Source organism: Oncorhynchus mykiss, chromosome 22, assembly GCF_057628025.1.
Source record: "Oncorhynchus mykiss isolate SJ-2025 chromosome 22, ASM5762802v1, whole genome shotgun sequence".
NCBI classification, from domain to species: Eukaryota; Metazoa; Chordata; class Actinopteri; order Salmoniformes; family Salmonidae; genus Oncorhynchus; species Oncorhynchus mykiss.
This window is the reverse complement of record NC_143043.1, coordinates 5515004-5538054: the sequence shown is the minus strand read 5'-3', so window position 1 is coordinate 5538054 and position 23051 is coordinate 5515004. Positions and strand designations below refer to the sequence as shown.

The window sequence follows — 23051 nt, the reverse complement described above, 5'->3', positions numbered from 1 at the left end:
TGAGGGGTGGTCGTTTGACCGCGGACCCATTACGGACGCAGGCAATGAGGCAGTGATCACTGAGATCCTGGTTGAAGACCACAGAGGTGGATTTAGAGAGCAGGTTGGTCAGGATGATATCTATGAGGGTGCCCGTGATTAAGGAGGTTGCACCCTGTGAAGGCATTCTGAAGCTGAACGTAATCTAAAGCGTGACCGAAACATTTAAATGGCATTGATCTCACTCTCTCTCTCGGTTTCCCTCTGCCTGTCTCTCCCCCCCCCCCCCCTCCATCCAGGGTGATAACTCGTACGTCAAGGATCGCTGGTGTATGTTTGACGGCTTCATGGTCTTCTTCCTCTGGGTGTCTCTGGTGCTTCAGGTACAAATGTTGCGCCTCACGCTGTGTGTGTCCAAGACCTTGGTGAAATACGTCTTTGTTTTCTTTAATGTAGTTTGCACCCTGTGTGGGTGGAGTTTTCACTTTTGGGACTATTGCTTTGGTTCCATAATTCCAATCAATTTAAATGAAGTGCACGTAACGTATTTCAAAGAAAACAAAATCAGTATTTTTTTAACATAGGTCTGGTGTGTGCATTTGTGTGCATGTGTGTGTTCATTTGCATACACTTTACAACAGTGGTCTTCCAGGTACAGCACCTGTCTTTGTTCACAGCTTTCCCTCTCTCACCCAGGTGTTTGAGATAGCAGATGTTGTTGACCAGATGTCTCCCTGGGGCATGTTGAGAATCCCCAGAGCCCTCATCATGATCCGAGCCTTCAGGATCTACTTCCGCTTCGAGCTGCCACGCTCACGCATCACCAACATCCTCAAGTACGTAGGGTTTTATTAGGACGTGACGTTACCTGCGTAGGTTTATGAAATATCATTTGAATTGGAACTATGTGCTTGGTTTATGGTTAATGTCAAATATCCTCTCTGTTTAGGCGATCAGGGGAACAGATCTGGAGTGTGTCGATATTCTTGCTCTTCTTCCTCCTTCTGTATGGAATTCTGGGAGTTCAGATGTTCGGAACGTTCAATCATCACTGTGTTACCAACGACACAACGAATGGGTAAGGTCCTCCATTTACAACATGATTAGTGTATGAGACATTTTATCTATGGTATCAATGATATCAGTGGGATGAACATACTGTAGGCTAAACTGACTGTGTGTATGCAACTTGTGACAGTGTGTGTCTGTCAATTTTGGCGGTGAAATATGCCATGGTGCATGTCTGTTGTACTGAGAGCCAGTCGGCTCATCCAGATCTTCAAACTTCTGCATCATGGACACTCTGGTCGGCGTAGGCTTTTTTTTTTCAAGACTTTTGGTTTGGGGAAAGGATTGAAGTTAATTAAACTATGAGGTGATGTATGCCTTGCATCAGTAGTCCATCAGTCTAAACCGTGAGGTTGGATTAAGGGCGCACTCGGCCCAAAGATGTTTTTAGCATGGGCAGCACCATTGAAGTAGTCAACTAGGTGGGACATGCTATGGGTTAAGAAAGGATCATAGAATTCTATCCAGGTCAGCAGGGCGATCATTACATAACCACAGGAGGCAGTAAATCATCAACCTTGGTTTTATACTTGTTCAGACTATACACACTCCAGCGCAGTAGGTGGTGGAATGCGTCTTTTCAGTTTATTTATGATCTGCCGATACACTCATAGGACAAGAAATTGACAAATGGAGCTCTTAATGGCGTTGCCCATGTTGTATGCGTAAGTGTGAGTTTGTATACATCCATGTGAGTTCATTTGTGCTGTGTGCATGGTGTGTGTGTGTAGGTGTTTAATATTTGTATACAGATGATGAGTAAGCGGTGACGAGGAGAACAGAAACCACAGTGGGGGAACAAAAGAAGCCATCACCATCACAGTTAGAGCTGCGAGACAGAGCGAGCCCTAATCATAATCATTAACGTTGTGTATTGTCTGGGATTTATATTTAAAGCCTCTACTCTACCATCGATCTGTCCATCTCCGCTTGTTGACAAGTGCTCTCCTGCTCCAGGGACACTGCGTACATTGCCCACTTTCAGATGAAACAGAAGGCACAGAATTACATTTCACATGAATAAATCCTTCCCCTTTCAGAAGTGGTTTAGCCGGTGTATTTGTGATTTGGTTATTATTGGGCTAGTTTGTGTCAACCCCCCTGATGTGTGGGTGTAAGTGGGGTGCTTTAATAATAATAATTAACCTTTCATAGCGCTTTTCATTACAGACAGAATCTCAAAGTGCTTGTTCATATAGGCTACAGCAGTAGCTAGATCAGCTAGATCAAGTCTGTTTGAGTGTTTCTTGAAGCCTCCAGATGGGCAGACGCAGTCATGAGAGGATCTGGAAGCTAGATGGTCAGCGGAGGGGATGGTCATGGTCAGGTCAGCATGTCCAAGGGCAACCAGGTAGGCGGGCAGCTCGATGTCATCAAGACATCTCCGCCACCTGCAGATTCTCTGTATTTGGACTGTGATGAAGTTTAAGCTCCCCACAGAGTAAAGCCCACTCCTTACTTCAGAGGTTTCCTCCTGAGTACCAACTCTGCATGCATAGCCTCCTCTTGGATCACCGTCAGTGGAAACCACCCCAAAGTCAGTAGGTGTAATTCAAATGAAAACACACAGAGGCTAGCTAGCATTAGTTAGCTTGATTTTCATCCATTTATGAGCAGGAGTCTAATTCATGATGTCAAGACTTGCTCTGCACTCATTTAGTTATTGTACAAATATTGACATAATTTGAACAAATATGTACAGAAATGACATGAGCTCTTTGCCTAGGCTGCCACGAGGCGCCAAGGCAACTCTAAAACCTTTAGACATGTTTTATGCGGGATAGTCTAACAGGCCATATGCCTTTGGCACAAAGTCACAGACTTCCTCTCCAGTCATTCACACAGAACAGATGGGATTTATATTGAGATTGAAAGCGAAATGTGTAGGAGGAATTTGACTGGGGTGGGTATTTGTGTGTGGATGAAAAGGGGCTCCTGGATGTGCAGACAAAATGGGTTTCTTCACCTATTCCATATGAGAGATTATTCACATTGACCTTGGCCTTTTGGTGAATTGAATGAAACATCTTGTGAAATATGTACATTTGTCCTTATTGTGCGTTGGTATCTCAGGCTCTTTGGGAAGAGTAGTTATGTCTGGTTAAAGTTAATATTGGAATTGCCAGGGACTAGGGCTGTGATCGGGGACCGTATTACCGCCACACCGGCAGTCATGAGTCATGGTAAGTCATGAAAGTTGAGTCACGGTAATCTCCTTTTATGCACCCAGGACATGCGTTGGCAGTATCCAACTCACTAATGGCCTGGTCCTCAGGGTTCTATTGTCCTTCTAACCACTCTGACATTAATGCAATCATTTAAAACTCACCTCACTGTGTTTGATAAATTGGAAGAAGGAAAATAAAAAAAAACAGCTTGCCACTGAGTGGAAAATATGGTCATTGTGGATGTTGTTTCAAAGCCTAACAACGAAATGGACAGCGCTTTCTAAGGTGATGATTAATTCAAAACACCCATACACATATTAGAGCTTATACATATGCATAAGCCTATATATGAGCCCAAGCCTAAAAAGAATATATACAAAAATAATGATTGTGCCGTTTGTTATACAATACATATTCTACAGCATATTACTCACTGCAAAAAAATATTTGGAAAACTGATTAAATATGTCTAATTGGTCTGGCCTATATTCCAAAATAAAACCAATTCTACTAATTGCCATCTAGTGTGGACTGTATTATTATGCATACTGGATGGACTAGTTACCTTATGCTAATATCTAAAGTTTCTATTCATGAGTCTGGGAGAGAACTTATGGGCCTAGCTGATGCAGTTGGTTCATTGATTGTCCAGGGCAGCTTACAGGCTTCACAATAGTGAATATGATTTTGAATAGCGTAGTAGTAGGGATTTTTAAAAATGATTTCATAATTAATAGGGTGACACATTAGACTACCTTAAGCTACAGAATATCTCACCACTGTGCGTTTCCATCTCCTCCCCTCACTCCTTCATTACTTTCTCAAGCATGCAGAGAGAGGAACTGTCAACAGTTTAATGAAATATGGTTCATTGTGAAAACATGTTCACTTGCTTTCCCAAATGAAACCTGTTCCTGCAGGGTTGGGGAGCCCATGGCGTACAAAGTTTGGGCGGGAATATCACCTGTCGTGCATCGAGAGGCTGCATACTCTTCAAACAGTGGTTGATGCATGGAGTGAAATAACCAACAGGCGGGAAAGAGGCTTCCATTCACTGTTGGAGTGCATCAAATCAAATGTTATTGGTTACATACACATATTTAGCAGATGTTATTACGGGTGTAGCGAAATGCTTGTGTTCCTAGCTCCGACGGTGCTGTAGTATCTAGCCATTCACAACAATGCACAGAAATCTAAAAGTAAAAGAATGGAATTTTGAAATATATAAATGTTAGGACGATCAATGTCGGAGTGGCATAGACTAAAATACGGTAGAATATAATACAGTATATACATATGAAATGAGTAAAGCAGTACAGTATGTAAACATTATTAAAGTGCTTGTGACGGGTTGGCTTAAATGCGGAAGACACATTTAAGTTGAAGGCATTCAGTTGTACAACGGACCAACTATCCCCCTTATTAAAGTGACCAGTGAATCCATGTCTATGTATATAGGGCAGCAGCTTCTAAGGTGCAGGGTTGAGTAACAAGGGTGGTAGCCGGCTAGTGAGGGCTGTTGAACAGTCTGATAGCCTTTATCATTCTCTCTCGGCTCCAGCTTTGGATGCGCCTGTACTGACGTCCCCTTCTGGATGGTAGCAGGGTGAATAGGCTGTGGCTGTGGTGGTTGATGTCCTTGATGATATTTTTTACCTTCCTGTGACATCGGGTGCTGTAGGTGTCCTGGAGGGCAGGCAGTGTGCCCCCGGTGATCCGTTGGGAGACCGCACCACCCTCTGTAGAGCCCTGTGGTTGCAGGCGGTGCAGTTGCAGTACCAGGTGGGGATACAGCCCGACAGGCGCTGTTCACCACACTGTCTGTGGGTGGACCATTTCAGATTTGTCAGTGATGTGTACACCGAGGAACTTAAAACAACATTTTTTTAATTTTTATTTACATTGTATTTATATTTTATTTAAAAAAATCCCCCTATGTTTTTTACTCGTTTTTTTTGTTTCAGTATTGTCTCATCGCTGCAACCCCCGTACGGACTCGAGAGGCGAAGGTCGAGAGCCCTGCGTCCTCCGAAACACAACCCGACCAAGCTGCACTGCTTCTTGACACAATGCCCACTTAACCCGGAAGCCAGCCGCACCAATGTGTCGGAGGAAACACTGTACACCTGGTGGCCGTGTCAGTGCGCACTGTGCCCGGCCCGCTAGTGCACGATGGGACAAGGACATCCCTGCCGGCCAAACATTCCCCTATCCTGGACGATTGTGTGCCAAACGTGCAGCGCCCCATGGGTCTCCCGGTCGCGGCCGGCTGCGACAGAGCCTGGAATCGAACCCAGAATCTCTAGTGGCACAGCTAGCTCTGCGATACAGTGCCTTAGACCACTGCTCCACTCGGGAGGCCGACGAGGAACTTGAAGTTTTCACCTTCTCCACTGCGGTCCTGTCGAAGTGGATAGGGGCTTGCTCCCTCTGCTGTTTCATGAAGTCCACGATCAGCTCCTTCATTTTGTTGATGTTGAGGAAGAGGTTATTTTCCTGTCACCTCTCCGCCAGGGCCCTCATCTCCTCCCTGTAGGCTGTCTCATCATTGTTGGTAATCAAGTCTACTACTGTTGTGTCATCTGCAAATTTGATGATTGAGTTGGAGGCCTGCGTTGCCACGCGGTCATGCATGGACAGGGTGTGCAGGAGGGGGCTAAGCATAGACCCTTGTAGGGCCCCTGTGTTGAGGATCGGCGAAGTGGAGGTGTTGTCTCCTACTTTCACCACCTGGGGGCGGCTGATCAGGAAGTCCAGGACCCAGTTGCACAGGGCGAGGTTCAGACCCAGGGCCCCAAGCTTAATTATGGTGAGTTACCGCCGCTCTGATATCCAAAACACAAAAAATGTTCTGGGCTAATAATGCAAGAAATAACACACAAAAAAAGAAAATACTGAAAAGTTGCTGAGGAGCTAGAAGCAGAGCTGCCATGTCTGTCGACGCCGTCTTTCCCCTGCCCCTGTTCCTTCCCATTTGATAGTGGGCCATTCTAAATCAAAATTAATTTGACATATTAGTAAAGACAATATTATATTGAGAATTGTCTGATTTGGCAATAATATGATCACTTGATAAGAGAACAGTGTGTGCAGCCTGAGGCAAGGAACAGAGCACAATATTTTTTCCCGACTTTCTTAAATCATCAATAGCCTGTAGTCGCATCATGCACCCCATATGTGTTTTGATTTCTATGACATTCTAAGGTTTATCATTAACAACTAAAGGTTCCAAATAACTCTACATTTTGCGTAGCCTATATGACCTGTTTCAAATGATTAACATAGACTACATATGCACACTTGCTTCGGAATGGGAAAAATATTATATTTTATTCAGCTAAGTTCAATTATATTCTTCTTACTATAAAATCATATAAACACAGGACTTCTAAGCATATCTTGCCAGCTATATCAACAAGCCTTCAGCCTATGGCACGCCACATAGCCATATAACATACCGTAATAGGCCAACTCATATTCTGTTAATCTGAAATACATTTTCTTCATACCATAATGTTTCTTTAGACCTGCCTAAAATAAATAATGGATTCATTATGGTTTGTATTAAATTGATTTATTAGAGTTAAAATGTCGATGTTCCAAAGGCACACATCAGCAGCTTGTATGTGGAGACCTGTATGTTAATTAACGGTCAATTACCGTGAGACCGGCATTCCTTTGCATGACAATAACTGGCTGACAAAATGTCATGACCTACCAGGGACCTCATGATACTATATAATCACAGTACTTAGGGGCCGATACCACGTGTTGCAAGTCTCACAATTTTATATGTATTGCGATTCGATACTGCAATTTTATTGTGATTTGATGTTCCAAGTATATTGCTTGCTATATGTCTAGTGCAGAGAGACAAGAGTGAGCATGAGACAGTGAGTTTTGAGCAGTCATGGAAATAAATATGCTGAAAACAAATGTTGGATCGCTATTTAAAAACAAGGTGAAGATGAAAAATACCAGAGTTTGGCGCACCTACAGCCGACTAGCACCAGTTAACGCTACCTAGCAACAAAAATATATACTGTATATATTATTATTTAAAACAATCCACAGTTAACACATATTCAGTATGTGGTCCATTTTGGAATCAAATCAACCCCAAGTTACATTGTTGCCCAACACAAAGATACAAAGACTCTTCACTCTACAGCAGCCATTTTAAATCTCCATGAAGTTACAGTTCATTTTTGTTACAGATTTTGTGAACCTAATCACGATTAATCCCAGATCTGGTTTTACTTTTATCTCAGTAAATGTTCTGTGACACACTATTACTGGACCTTTAACCCACCGTTTGAGGCTTAATTTATCATGTCTGTGTTGTGAAGAAAGGTGATTTATTTTATAACGTGTTAGCCATTATCCGAGTCTCTATAATTAGCTGTATCTGGATTCACCGCTAGGCCTTTGATTGCCCCTTTTGTGATATGGCAATAAATTATCCCTTCTCATCCCTGAGCCCTAATAAACAATGTGGATGAATGTCTGGCGGGCCAATTTGAAGGCATTCATTTTCATTAGAGATGTCAAGCGGCTCCTGGAATAACACCTGCGGCAAAAGTGAAAGGTTGGGGGGGGGGGGGCTGGCTGTGTGTGTGTGTGTCCAATTGGTGCTGTTGGTGTGCCAATGTCTCATATTCATAGCTTGTCTATTTTACAACTAAAATTCATTTACCGGAAGATTGCCATATACACTTGCACTCACTATTATAAAGGGTCGATAGTGTAAATGGGTTTTAGCCAGCAGTCCATGTTAAAGTGAGTTTTTCCCCCTCGTCATTTCTCCGTCAATACTCTATATTACGGAGCGAAATTTGGCACACCGTTTGAGAACTCAATTCCCTAAATGGTCAGCAGATGATGGCGCGATCCGTTTGCTAGTTATCTTCATGGAAGGATGGGTAGAAATGTTGTATTCTCCCGTAGAGATTTTTTAGGAAGACATATAAGAAATTCCACTAAGTTGTCTACGGTGACACTCGAATGTCAGAGAAAGGTTTAAATACGCTTTCGGAAAGCACACCTCTTTACTTTTTTACATTTTGTTGTTTTATTGAATTTAAAATGGTTTAAATTTAGATTGTGTGTCTACACACCAAAACCCCAAATGTTGTTTGTAGAAATACTCTTAAGTTAATAACATTTGAAAATCTGAAATGTCTTGAGTCAACCCCTAAGTTATGGCAAGCCTAAATAAGTTCAGGACTACACATTTTCTTACCAAATCACATAATAAGCTGCATGGACTCATTCTGAGTTCAATAATAGTGGTTAAAATGATTTTTGAATGATTACCCCATCTACGTACCCTACACATACAATTATCTGTAAGGTCTCTCAATTGAGTAGTGAATTTCAATTACAGATTCAACCACAAAGACCAGGAAGGTTTTTCAATACCTCGCAATGAAGTGAACCGATTGGTACATGCGTCCTTCCCTAACTCAGTTGCCGGAGAGGAAGGAAACTCCTCAGGGATTTTAAAACAGTTACAGAGTTTAATGGTTGTGATATGAGAAAACTGAGGCTAGCTAGCTAACTCAACTCAGCAAAAAAAGAAACGTTCTCTCACTGTCAACTGCATTTATTTTCAGCAAACTTAACATGTGTAAATATTTGTATGAACATTCAACAACTGAGACATAAACTGTACAAGTTCCACAGACGTGACTAATAGAAATAGATTGTGTCCCTTTTTATTTATTTATTTGTATTTTTATTTCACCTTTATTTAACCAGGTAGGACAGTTGAGAACAAGTTCTCATTTACAACTGCGACCTGGCCAAGATAAAGCAAAGCAGTGCGACACAGACAACAACACAGAGTTACACATGGAATAAACAAACGTACAGTCAATTATATATACAGTGTGTGCAAATGAGGTAAGATTAGGGAGGTAAGAATTATCCCTGAACAAACGGGGGGTCAAAATCAAAAGTAACAGTCAGTATCTGGTGTGGCCACCAGCTGCATTAAGTACTGCAGTGCATCTCCTCCCCATGGACTGTACCAGATGTACCAGATTTGCCAGTTCTTGCTGTGAGATGTTACCCCACTCTTCCACCAAGGGACCTACAAGTTCCCAGACATTTCTGGGGGGAGTGGCCCTAGCCCTCACCCTTCTATCCAACAGGTCCCAGACGTGCTCAATGGGATTGAGATCCGGGCTCTGACATTTCTGTCTTGCAGGAAATCACACACAGAATGAGCAGTATGGCTGGTGGCATTGTCATGCTGGAGGGTCATGTCATTCCTGGTGTAACTCGGACAGTTGTTGTTGCCATCCTGTACCTGTCCCGCAGGTGTGATGTTCTGATGTACCGATCCTGTGCAGGTGTTGTTACACGTGGTCTGCCACTGCGAGGACAATCAGCTGTCCGTCCTGTCTCCCTGTAGTGCTGTCTTAGGGGTCTCACAATACGGACGTTGCAATTTATTGCCCTGGCCGCATGTGCAGTCCTCATGCACACCTTGTAGCATGCCTAAGGCACGTTCATGCAGATGAGCAGGGACCCTGGGCATCTTTCTTTTGGTATTTTTCAGAGTCAGTATAAAGGCCTCTTTAGTACCCTAAGTTTTCATAACTGTGACCTTAATTGCCTACAGTCTGTAAGCTGTTAGTGTCTTAACGACCGTTCCACAGGTGCATGTTCATTAATTGTTTATGGTTCATTGAACAAGCATGGGAAACAGTGTTTAAAGTTTATTTCATGAAATATATATCTAGCTAGGTAGTTATCAATATTTAAACATGATCTAACCTAGCTAGCTGTTAGCTAACCTGTGTTCAAAGTATTTAGCTAGACACAAGCAGAACGATGGATAGAATGATATGTAGAACAAGGCATCCAAAGTCTATTAGCTAACGAACCTCATTTGGTCTATTTTAACTAACCTAGCTAGCTAGCTAACATTAACACCTGTAAGTGACAGACCATTGAAGATTGACTTCCTTGTCCATAGATCCTGTATAATGTACCACGTTTTGTAAAGAATGGCCCTTTAGTTCCGGAGAGAGGGCAATTTAACTGGTTTATAAAAAATGTGCAGATAATCCATCATGGGGAAGTTAGGTGCTGTGTAATGCAAATCTATGCATTTGTAAATAATTATGTAGTTCATACATTTGTTATGTAATTGTAAGACCTTTTTACAATTGGTCTAGTGCAGACTTTTTTGGCCCACGACCCCATTTTGATATCGGGGCTTCCAAGTGGCGCAGTGGTCTAAGACACTGCATCTCATTGCTAGAGGCGTCACTACAGACAACCTGGTTCGAATCCAGACTGTATCACAACCGGCTGTGATTGGGAGTCCCATAGGACGGGGCGCAATTGGCCCAGTGTCGTCCGAGTTTGGCCGGTGTACGCCGTCATTGTAAATAAGAATTTATTCTTAACTGACTTGCCTAGTCAGGGGCGACAGGGTAGCCGGGGGCGGCAGGGTAGCCTAGTGGTTAGAGCGTTGGACTAGTAACCGGAAGGTTGCAAGTTCAAATCCCCTGTCGTTCTGCCCCTGAACAGTCAGTTAACCAACTAGGCTGTCATTGAAAATAATAATTTGTTCTTAACTTACTTGACTAGTTAAATAAAGGTACAATTAAATAAAAAAATAAAGGCTATACAAATATCTGAATATTCTTGTGAACCCAACCATGTGAAATATGTGATGTAAATGTAAATGATGTAATTAACAGCCAATGTTTACTGTTTTAATTGGGGCTATGGCCATCAATTGCAAAACATTGTAACAGTATTTCTGATTGTATTCTCAACTCACCATCATATACTTTTAATGTGGGTGCAAATTAGTCTGACTTAATTAATATTATCTCTCTAATGAGATGGGTGTGCTTGATGCATGTCGCATTGGAGCATCTCAAAGTCAGGGGGCGTGTTCGTCAGTGCACACCTCATCTTTCCTGTCTGATCCAACCAGGATCGAAATCTGTTTTCAATGCAAATGAGAGCACTGAATCAGCGTACCGTGACTTTTAATGCTCGGAGGGAGACGGCACAGTATTCCCTTTGAGTCAGGAACCAAAACGTCTCTATAGTGACCCGTGAATGAGTTGTCTTCAGCATTCTGTCACGTGACAGCTCGATCAGCTGTTCGATTTCACTTATCGGCATGTCTACTGAGCCAGGATCACAGTCAAATGGATTTATTTGATTCGGTCACTCATCTGTAGAATGTTTTTGTATTTCCCCTGCATGCTTGCGTTCAGTTTCCCAAATATGTCTGTTACACAGAAAGTCCGTTTTTTTTTTTTTTACATCCATTGCAAATGACAACAGTTCCTCTCTCAATTAGAAACATCTTTCCAACACTCCCCCTTGATAACCATCAAGGCTCGGTGTGATTATTTTAGTTTTTTTTGTCAGGCTCTTATCCCATAAGTCCACGTAGTTTTGTGAACTGGCGCCCAGAACTGAAGCCCACCATTTGATCCCATGGAATCTGTTTTTCGTGAACAATATATCCTCGTGAATAGCATCCCCGACATGTAGCAAACAAAAGTCTATGCATCTTGGCCCTTACAGCTAACGTCCATTTGGAGAGCATGAAGTGGGGAGTTTTTGAGTTGTTCAGTCAGTTTCCTCTTGATTTTCTAGCTATAGCATCAATTCTTAGTTTCACAGTGTTAACTGACACACACATTGTTCTCACCATATCAATTGCGGCCGATAATATCAAAGGCTCTGCAATATTGTGTGGTTTCATAGCGTAGCGGGCTTAGCCGTTCACCATGGGAATGTTTCAAGATCAACGGTCAAGTGCAGGCTTTTCCCACGATCTAAGGGCGCTCTCTGGTTGAATTGTCTGCTGTTAAAAATCTGTACCGTTTTGAAAATCGACCACTTTAGGCTGCCATTGATAGCCATGATGTTTTATGCCATTTCAAATAGTTATAATACAGAGTAATAATGTTTGGTGGCCGGACTTGTTATTATCAGACCTTCTAGAAAAAACGCCCCCTGGAAATTATTAAAAATAACTTTTAAGTGAAATATTAGCTTTTGCTGGGAGTTTAAAAGAAGCAAATATGAAAAAAGCTACAGAAGTTCTATCAACACATTGCCTGTAGTACTCGTGCTTCAAAAACTCTCAACCATAGTTACTCTCCCTTCTGGAATGGCTCCAATGCCCTCCCCTGCCCTCCCTTCGGCAAATCAGATCACGACTCCATCCTGCTCCTCTCTTCCTATAGGCATAAACTAAAACAGGAAGTACCTGTGCTAAGGTCTATTCAACTCTGGTCTGACCAATTGGAATCCATGTTTCAAGATTTTTTTGATCACGTGGACTGGGATATGTTCTAGGTTGCCTCTGACAATAACATTGACATGGTGACTGAGTTCATCAGGAAGTGTATATGGTATGTTGTTCCCACTGTGACTATAAAAACCTTGAGAAAGTATTCACCTCCTTGGCATTTTTCCTATTTTGTTTCCTTACAACCTGGATTTACAATGGATTTTTTGGGGGGTTTGTATCATTTGATTTACTCAACATGCCTACCACTTTGAAGATGCAAAATATGTTTTTATCGTGAAACAAGCAAGAAATACAACAAAGAAACAGAAAACTTTGTAGAGCCACCAGTTACAGCAATTACAGCTGTAAGTCTATTGGGTGTCTCTATAAGCTTTGCACATCTAGCCACTGGGATTTTTGCCCATTCTTCAAAGCAAAACTGCTCCAGCTCCTTCAAGTTGGATGGGTTCTGCTGGTGTACAGCAATCTTTAAGTCATACCACAGATTCTCAATTGGATTGAGGTCTGGGATTTGACTAGGCCATTTCAAGACATTTACATGTTTCCCCTTTAACCACTCGAGTGTTGCTTTAGCAGTATGCTTAGGGTTATTGTCCTGCTGGAAGGTGAACCTCATTCTCAATTCTCTGGAAAACTAAAAAAACAGGTTTCCCTCAAGAATTTCCCTTTACTTAGCACCATCCATCATTCCTTAAATTCTGACCAGTTTCCCAGTCCCTGCCAATGAAAAACATCCCCACAGCATAATGCTGCCACCACCATCCTTCACGGTGGGGATGGTGTTCTCGGGGTGATGAGAGGTGTTGGGTTTGCACCAGACCTTTTCCTTTCCTTGATGGCCAAAAATCTCAATTCTACTTTCATCTGACCAGAGTACCATCTTCCATATGTTTGGGGAGTCTCCCACATGCCTTTTTGCGAACACCACACGTGTTTGCTTATTGTTTTCTTTAAGCAATGGCTTTTTTTTCTGGCCACTCTTCCATAAAGCCCAGCTCTGTGGAGTGTACGGCTTAAAGTGGTCCTCTGGACAGATACTCCAATCTCCGCTGTGGAACTTTGCAGCTCCTTCAGGGTTATCTTTGGTCTCTTTGTTGCCTCTCTGATTTGTTGCCTGGTCTGTGAGTTTTGGTGGGTGGCCCTCACTTGGCAGGTTTGTTGTGGTGCCATATTCTTTCCATTTTTTAATAATGGATTTAATGGTGCTCTGTGTGATGTTCAAAGTTTCAGATATTGTTTTATAACCCAACCCTGATCTGTACTCCCCAACTTTGTCCTTGACCTGTTTGGAGAGCTCCTTGGTCTTCATGGTGCTGCTTGCTTGGTGGTGCCCATTGCTTAGTGGTGTTGCAGACTCTGAGGCCTTTCAGAACAGGTGCATATATATACTGAGTTCATGTGACAGATCATGTGACACTTAGATTGTACACAGGTGGACTTTATTTAACTAATTATGTGACTTCTGAAGGTAATTGGTTGCACCAGATCTTATTTGGGAGCTTCAGAAGCAAAGGGGGTGAAAAACAAACGGTTGCTTTCTCCAGTGCTTGAGCTCTCACCAATCTGCCTTTTTATCTCATCGTATTCTCTCCTGTTTCTGTCTGTGCACATTTCAGAAAAGTCTGTATTGAAAGTATTTTTATGTCTTATCAGTCATTTTTGTATATGTAAATTATTTTTCTGTCTTTCATTAATTATAGGAAAAACAAGAAGGGGGCTTTATGCTGAACATAATATAATGTTTGGCCCATGTTTCATGAGCTGAAATAATAAATCCCAGAAATTGTCCATACTGTATGCACAAAAAAATATTATTTAGCATACATTTTGTGCACACATTTTTTTTACATCTCGGTTAGTGAGCATTTTTCCTTGGCGAAGATAATCCATCTACCTGACAGGTAGAAGAAGCTGATTAAACCGCATGATCATTACACAGGTGCACCTTGTGCTGGGGACAGTAAAAGGCCACTCTAAAATGTGCAGTTTTGTCACACGACACAATGGCACAGATGTCTCACGTTTTGAGGGAGCAGGGCATTTGGCATGCTGACTGCAGGAATGTTCAACAGAGCTGTTGCCAGAGAATTGTGTGTTCATTTATCTACCATAAGCTGCCTCCTATGCCATTTTAGAGAATTTGGCAGTACATCCAACCGGCCTCATAACCACGCCAGCCCAGGACTTCCACATCTGGCTTCTTCACCTGCGGGATCATCTGAGGAGGGGGTGGGGGGGGTGCTGAGGAGTATTTATGTTTACAGTTATTTATATAAAGCTCTTTTGTGGGGAAAAGCTAATTCTGATTGGCTGGGTGGGTGGGCCTATGCCCTCCCAGGCCTACCCATGGCTGCACCCTTGTCCAGTCATGTGAAATCCATAGAATAGGGCCTAATGAATGTATTTCAAATGACTGATTACGGTTTTATGAACTGTAACTCTGAACTGTAAAATCTTTGAAATTGTTGTGTTTATATTTTTGTTCAGTATATAGTTGAGATTGTTAAATGTTGATGTTTCAGTTCCAATGTCTTTCTCAAGATCAGTTTCGATGATCAATGCACTTGGCAAACATAAGTAAGCTCTAAAATGAAATAAATATTTTATTATATTATTATTATATTGTGTTTGTGTTTCTGTGTTTGTCAGTACTGTGACATGGAACAGCCTGGCCATCCCCGACACCCACTGTTCGCCAGACGGGGAGGGATACCTGTGTCCTTTGGGCTTTAAGTGTGTGGACTTGGAAGAACTGGGGCTCAGCAGACAGGAGCTGGGCTACAGCGGCTTCAACGAGCTCGGTACATACACACACACACACACACACATGCACACGGGTGTACCCCCACATACACATGCACACGGGTGTACCCCCACACGCACATGCACACAGCATTTTTAGCTTTGTACGTTCAGCTTAGTAACTGCTGTCTGAATAACTTTGAGTTTTATTTGTACAACTACCAATTTAGATGATAAAATGCCAAAGCTGGAATCTGTGTGTTAGAGCTGTGCTACAGCGGCTTCATCAACCGGATATACAGATTACACCACTGCTGGAACACCTTTGTTGGTTTACATCCCTGCATAAATGAATCAGACCAAGAATGTTGAGGGTTATCATGGTGCTTCCCAAAAAGGTGGGTCGGTTCCATAGAAATAGAATAGGGATTCTATTTCTTAGCATTTCCATGGACAGTACTGGAGTCTCCTGGGTTCTTTTCTCAGAAGCAGAAAAAGCTACAAAATAAAAGAAATGCTTCTACATGAGCCTTGGTCTGGGGTTCTGGCCATCTTAGCGGCGTGATTCATTCTTATCACCTGAGCGGAGCCCAAATCCAGTGTCGGATACTCTGAGCAGTGGCTCTAATCTCTAAAAGGCTAGATAAGGATAGAAAGAGAGATAGGGATGGAGAGATGGATACAGAGAGGATAGAGGGAGAGAGAGAGCTTATTAACAGACCTTGACAGACTGGGCATGCAGGGAAGGCCTGTATTCTGTTAAGACTTTACTTCTCTCTCCGTTCTCTCTATTTCTCCCTCTCTCAATTGGTAGTATTTTCTGGAGGAAGAAGTGCATCCCTGTCTACCAGTGTGTTTACTTCACACATTGTAGTGACCACAAACATGCTCTTGGGTTGTTGAAGCCCCGCTCTTTCCCTCTCTTCTGTTTATGTATTACTGACCTTGTTTATCATTTATACAATTATACCATGTTATTCAATCATGTTGCATAGCCATGCATTGAAGACGTGTGTTGCATAGCCTTGTTATTATGGCACTTACATAGACTACATACAGTTCGGAAAGTATTCAGACCCTTTTACTTTTTCCACATTTTGTTAAGTTACAGCCTTATTCTAAAATTGATGAAATTGTGTTTTACCCCTCATCAATCTACACACAATATCTCATAATGACAAAGCAAAAACACGTTTTTAGAAATGTGTGCAAATGTATTAAAACGATAACAACTGAAATATCACATTTACATAAGTATTCAGACCCTTTACTCAGTACTTTGTTGAAGGACCTTTGTCAGCGATTACATCCTCAAGTCTTCTTGGATATGACTCTACAAGCTTGGCACACCTGTATTTGGAGAGTTTCTCCCATTCTTCTCTGCAGATCCTCTCAAGCTCTGTCAGGTTGGATGGGGCACTCCCCAAATACAGGTGTGCCAAGAGAATAGCGGCCCAGCTATTTTCAGGCCTCTCCAGAGATGTTCGATTGGGTTCAAGTCCGGGCTCTGGCTGAGACTTGTCCCGAAGCCACCCCTGCCCTGCCTTGGCTTGGTTGTATGCTTAGGGTCGTTGTCCTGTTGGAAAGTGAGCATTCGCCACAGTCTGAGGTCCTGAGCTACCTGGAACAGGTTTTCATCAAGGATGTTCCGTTCAACTTTCCCTCGATCCTGACTAGTCTCACAGTCCCTGCCACTGAAAAACATCCCCACATCATGATGCTGCCACCACCATGCTTCACAGTAGGGATGGTGCCAGGTTTCCTCCAGATGTGACGCTTGGCATTCAGGCCATAGAGTTCAATTTTGGTTTTATCAGACCAGAGAATCTTGTTTCTCATGGTCTGAGAGTCTTTAGGTGACCAAGTGGTCCGTCATGTGCCTTTTACTGAGGGTTGGCTTCCGTCTGGCCACTCTACCATAGAGACATGATTGGTGGAGTGCGGCAGAAATGGCTGTCCTGGAAGGTTCTCCCATCTCCATAGAGGAACTCTGGAGCTCTATCAGAGTGACCATCGAGTTCTTGGTCATCTCCCTGACCAAGGAACTTCTCCCCGATTGTTCAGTTTGGCCGGTCGGCCAGCTCTAGGAAGAGTGGTTCCAAACTTGGTGGTTCCAAACTTCTTCCATTTAAGAATGATGGAGGCCACTGTATTCTTGGACATTTAATGATGCAGAAATGCTTTGGTACCCTTCCCCAGATGTGTTCCTCAACACAATCCTGTCCCGGTGCTCTTCGGACAATTCTTTCAACATCATGGCTTATTTTTTGCTCTGAATGCATGCACTGTCAACTGTGGGACCTTTAAATAGACATGTTTGTGCCATTCCAAATCATATCCAATCAATTGAATTTACCACAGGTGGACTCCAAGTTGTAGAAACATCTCAAAGATGATCAATGGAAACAGGATGCACCTGAGCTCAATTTCAAGTCTCATAGCAAAGGGTCTGAAGATAAATAAGGTATTTCGGTTTGTTTTTTTAGTAAATGTGCAAACAATTCTAAACCTGTTTTAGCTTTGTCATTATGGGATATTGTGTGTAGTAGATTGAGGACATTTTTTTGAATGCATTTTAGAATAATGCTATAACGTAACCTAATTTGGAGAAAGGGAAGGGGTCTGAATATTTTACGAATGCACTGTATCTGTCTGACACCGATGCATGGAGATAATTATGATCTGTCTGGGTGCGATGGAAGTCTTTGTGCAGTGGGGATGTTTTGATTCACTGAAAATGTAAATGAAAGTTTCTTATTGGACTATTCCCTCCCTGTTTTAGTCTTGTTTTCTTTAATTGGTGCCCAATGAACATGACCAAGTTTTTAGACACCGGTTATTACTCCCAATGCTTTCATTACTGTGTTTGAGAAACTATTTTACCAGCCCAGAAGATGTTGACAAGGAACCAAAGAGACCACACACACTTTTGAATTTGTGAATTTAATAAGGTTATTTTCCCATGGTAGTTTGGTGTGGAGTTTGGCGTTAGCAAACAATATATTTCACATTTAACAGCAACACGAGTGCAAATGATAGACAACAAAAACAGAGAGAGAGTGTGTGTGATCAGTCCGTGTGCAGAGGTCCTCTGGCCTTCTACCTCCAAGTTCTTGTCTTGACTGCATCAAGACAGTTTGAGATTACAGTTTTAACTGAAGCTGAAGCTACCCTTAACTCTAGTGACATAACGTGTGTGAGTGACATGGTGACTTGTTTCCCGGTACAGTGGCAGCACCCCACAGTAAGCCACGTGAGACGAGGAGTGCAAGGAAGTTTCATAGAAACATTTTTTTAAATTGGACATTAGATCAGAATTATGCATTACAGAATTACTCTTATTGCCAAAACAACTCAAAGGGTTGTAAGAGACTGAATCTTTCTTCAGAATTGGCAAGCAATTTAACAACTACAAAATTTAATTAACAATTTGATCTCACTCTCTCCCTCTCTCCAGGTACCAGTATCTTCACCGTGTACGAGGCAGCCTCTCAGGAGGGCTGGGTGTTCCTTATGTACAGAGCCATCGACAGTTTCCCTCGCTGGCGCTCCTACTTCTACTTCATCACGCTCATCTTCTTCCTCGCCTGGCTTGTCAAGGTACAAGAGACAGATTTATCTGACTTGCTACGATCCCGTCCCTTTTGACTGGTACAGTTATACTCTCTGTCATCCTATGGAAGGATACAGTTTGTCTGGTGAAAGAGAATGGACCGTAGCTGGCCAGATAAAAGTGTCACTCGTATCTTGTGTGAGGAGACTCTTCTCCTGTGTGGTCCTGTTTGAAACAGTTGGTAAGAGTATGGGGTTAGCAACGCCAAGGTCATGGGTTCCATGTCCCGCTGGACCACCTACAAAAACAGATGCACTCACCGTTATTAGACACTTTGTATACAAGTGTCTGGTAAATTGCATATATAGGTCAAAGTATTTGGACAGTGACACATTTTTGATGGTTTTGGCTCTGCACTCCAGCACTTTGGATTTAAAACGATGCAATGTTTCTGAGGTTATTTGAGGGTATTTCCATCCATACCGGGTGAACAGTCACAGCACTTTGGATTTAAAACGATGCAATGTTTCTGAGGTTATTTGAGGGTATTTCCATCCATACCGGGTGAACAGTCACAGCACTTTGGATTTAAAACGATGCAATGTTTCTGAGGTTATTTGAGGGTATTTCCATCCATACCGGGTGAACAGTCACAGCACTTTGGATTTAAAACGATGCAATGTTTCTGAGGTTATTTGAGGGTATTTCCATCCACACCGGGTGAACAGTCACAGCACTTTGGATTTAAAACGATGCAATGTTTCTGAGGTTATTTGAGGGTATTTCCATCCATACCGGGTGAACAGTCACAGCACTTTGGATTTAAAACGATGCAATGTTTCTGAGGTTATTTGAGGGTATTTCCATCCACACCGGGTGAACAGTCACAGCACTTTGGATTTAAAACGATGCAATGTTTCTGAGGTTATTTGAGGGTATTTCCATCCACACCGGGTGAACAGTCACAGCACTTTGGATTTAAAACGATGCAATGTTTCTGAGGTTATTTGAGGGTATTTCCATCCACACCGGGTGAACAGTCACAGCACTTTGGATTTAAAACGATGCAATGTTTCTGAGGTTATTTGAGGGTATTTCCATCCATACCGGGTGAACAGTCACAGCACTTTGGATTTAAAACGATGCAATGTTTCTGAGGTTATTTGAGGGTATTTCCATCCACACCGGGTGAACAGTCACAGCACTTTGGATTTAAAACGATGCAATGTTTCTGAGGTTATTTGAGGGTATTTCCATCCACACCGGGTGAACAGTCACAGCACTTTGGATTTAAAACGATGCAATGTTTCTGAGGTTATTTGAGGGTATTTCCATCCACACCGGGTGAACAGTCACAGCACTTTGGATTTAAAACGATGCAATGTTTCTGAGGTTATTTGAGGGTATTTCCATCCACACCGGGTGAACAGTCACAGCACTTTGGATTTAAAACGATGCAATGTTTCTGAGGTTATTTGAGGGTATTTCCATCCACACCGGGTGAACAGTCACAGCACTTTGGATTTAAAACGATGCAATGTTTCTGAGGTTATTTGAGGGTATTTCCATCCACACCGGGTGAACAGTCACAGCACTTTGGATTTAAAACGATGCAATGTTTCTGAGGTTATTTGAGGGTATTTCCATCCATACCGGGTGAACAGTCACAGCACTTTGGATTTAAAACGATGCAATGTTTCTGAGGTTATTTGAGGGTATTTCCATCCATACCGGGTGAACAGTCACAGCACTTTGGATTTAAAACGATGCAATGTTTCTGAGGTTATTTGAGGGTATTTCCATCCACATCGGGTGAACAGTCACAGCACTTTGGATTTAAAACGATGCAATGTTTCTGAGGTTATTTGAGGGTATTTCCATCCACACCGGGTGAACAGTCACAGCACTTTGGATTTAAAACGATGCAATGTTTCTGAGGTTATTTGAGGGTATTTCCATCCACACCGGGTGAACAGTCACAGCACTTTGGATTTAAAACGATGCAATGTTTCTGAGGTTATTTGAGGGTATTTCCATCCACACCGGGTGAACAGTCACAGCACTTTGGATTTAAAACGATGCAATGTTTCTGAGGTTATTTGAGGGTATTTCCATCCACACCGGGTGAACAGTCACAGCACTTTTGTACATATTCCCCCCATTTGGACCAATTCCCGTGTGTGTATTAAAGGTCCCCTATTCCCGAACACACAACGACTACATCAAGTTTGTGACTACAATCTTGTCAATGTTTTGTTTGTGTTTCAGATTATTTTGTGCCCAATATAGAAATGAATGGTAAATAATTTGTCTTTTTTTCATTTTGGATTCACTTTCATTGCAAATAAGAATATAATATTTGTCTAAATACTTGTACATGCTACAATGGTTATGGATAATCATGAATGCATCGTGAATAATGACGAGTGAGGCACAAATATCATACCCCCAAGACATTCTAACCTCTCACCTTTACCAAGGGGTTAGCATTTTCTGCGGGGTATGATATTTATGTCTCTGTAACTTTCACCTCATAGTCATTGTATCATTTCACATCCAAAAGTGCCAAACTACAGAGCCAAAACAGCCCAAATGTGTCACTGTCCAAATGCTTCTGGAGCTCACTGTATGTATTATTCTCTCCATCTTTCTGAACGTGATCTCTTTTGTCGGGTGTGTGGCACAGTAGATTCCTCCAGTCTAGACAAAGACATTCACAACCTGTGTTGTTTGCTCACTTCCAATCCCTCAAGAGTTAGCTGGATATGTAGTTATATAGACAAGTGAACTGTCAAGGAGAAACAGGTCATAGTGATACATTGAGGTTCTGTTTAATTCTATGAGACAGGTAAAGTAGAGCTACTCTATCTGCCTAGTTAGATGTCACCTATTGCTCCTCTTTAGTGAGAATATCAGTGTACTTTCTAATTGGACTAATGACTAAGAGCGAGACCAGCTCAGAGACCTGACGAAACGGTCTAGTTTTTGTCCGTTATGATCTTCTCTCTCATCTCTTCCCCTCTTCATTGTTTGCTCGCTGTCTCTATATCACTCTTTCTCTCTCACTGTCTCCTTCACCTTTTCTCTTTCTATTTATCTCTCTCCCTGTATCTCCTCATTTCTTTCCACCTCCCCCCTCCCTCTCGCTCTGACTCCGTCTCTCTTTCTCTCTCTCAGAATGTTTTCATTGCGGTCATCATTGAAACGTTTGCTGAGATCAGAGTTCAGTTCCAGCAGATGTGGGGGTCCCGAAGCAGCACCACCTCTACTGCTACCACACAGGTACTGTTACACACACACACACACACACACACACACACACACACACACACACACACACACACACACACACAGACACACGCACACTTCAATCAGAGCCACATTAGAGTATGTATTTATAAAGCAATAACACTGTCAAATTATCAAATAACATCACAGGTAGGAGACTTCCGCTTGTTCAGAGTAAGACTTGCTCACTGGGCTGAGCAAACAAAGCCAGGGCAGAAACATTGCTATGTCAGGTTTGATTAAATCTGCTCCTCCAGTCTCAATGTAACTGGTTCATCCGCCCACTCTTCATTGGTATCCCAGCTGCCTGAACAATCTCATGGCGAGGAGAGAGGACATTTTCTATTTTCCTTTCTCTCCTGGCTTATTGAAATAAGGGCTCGCAATCAGATTTAATTCAGCAAATGCACTATCCTACCCTCTGGGGTTCAGTGCATATGCCCAGTGTTTGAAAATGCATATTTAATGTGAAAATGGCCTTTCTCTCATCCATACTATTTTCATGACTCTCAAATGTAATGATGATTAGTTATGCAAATGAACTGGGACGGAATGTCAGACATCATATGGAGCAATGGTTAGAGGACGGGAAAGGGCAGGAATGGCATAATACACACACACACACTTTAAAAAACAAACAATTCATTTGCTGCTTTGTAGAGATTTCTACTTTAACTTTTAACATTGCTTTGGGAAACGGACTGTATTTTATGTATATGTATAGCAGCTCCTTCTCCCAACAGTAGGGCCTGCTTTGCTCTTTCTCCCAACAGTAGGGCCTGCTTTGCTCCTACTCCCAACAGTAGGGCCTGCTTTGCTCTTTCTCCCAACAGTAGGGCCTGCTTTGCTCCTTCTCCCAACAGTAGGGCCTGCTTTGCTCTTTCTCCCAACAGTAGGGCCTGCTTTGCTCTTTCTCCCAACAGTAGGGCCTGCTTTGCTCTTTCTCCCAACA

The 23051-nt window shown here is 42.4% G+C and overlaps 1 protein-coding gene across 4 annotated transcripts in view; it reads left to right on the top strand.

Moving 5' to 3' along the window:
• Nucleotides 1-23051, top strand: part of nalcn (sodium leak channel, non-selective) — a 289782-nt gene that overhangs the window by 46519 nt on the left and 220212 nt on the right. For all 4 annotated transcript variants that reach the window (XM_090215168.1, XM_036958510.2, XM_090215169.1 and 1 more), the window contains 6 exons: nucleotides 279-362; nucleotides 676-815; nucleotides 929-1057; nucleotides 15166-15317; nucleotides 18716-18858; nucleotides 21989-22093. In XM_090215168.1, the coding sequence (XP_090071294.1) occupies nucleotides 279-362; nucleotides 676-815; nucleotides 929-1057; nucleotides 15166-15317; nucleotides 18716-18858; nucleotides 21989-22093 (753 nt within the window). The remainder of the gene's footprint in view (nucleotides 1-278; nucleotides 363-675; nucleotides 816-928; nucleotides 1058-15165; nucleotides 15318-18715; nucleotides 18859-21988; nucleotides 22094-23051) is intronic.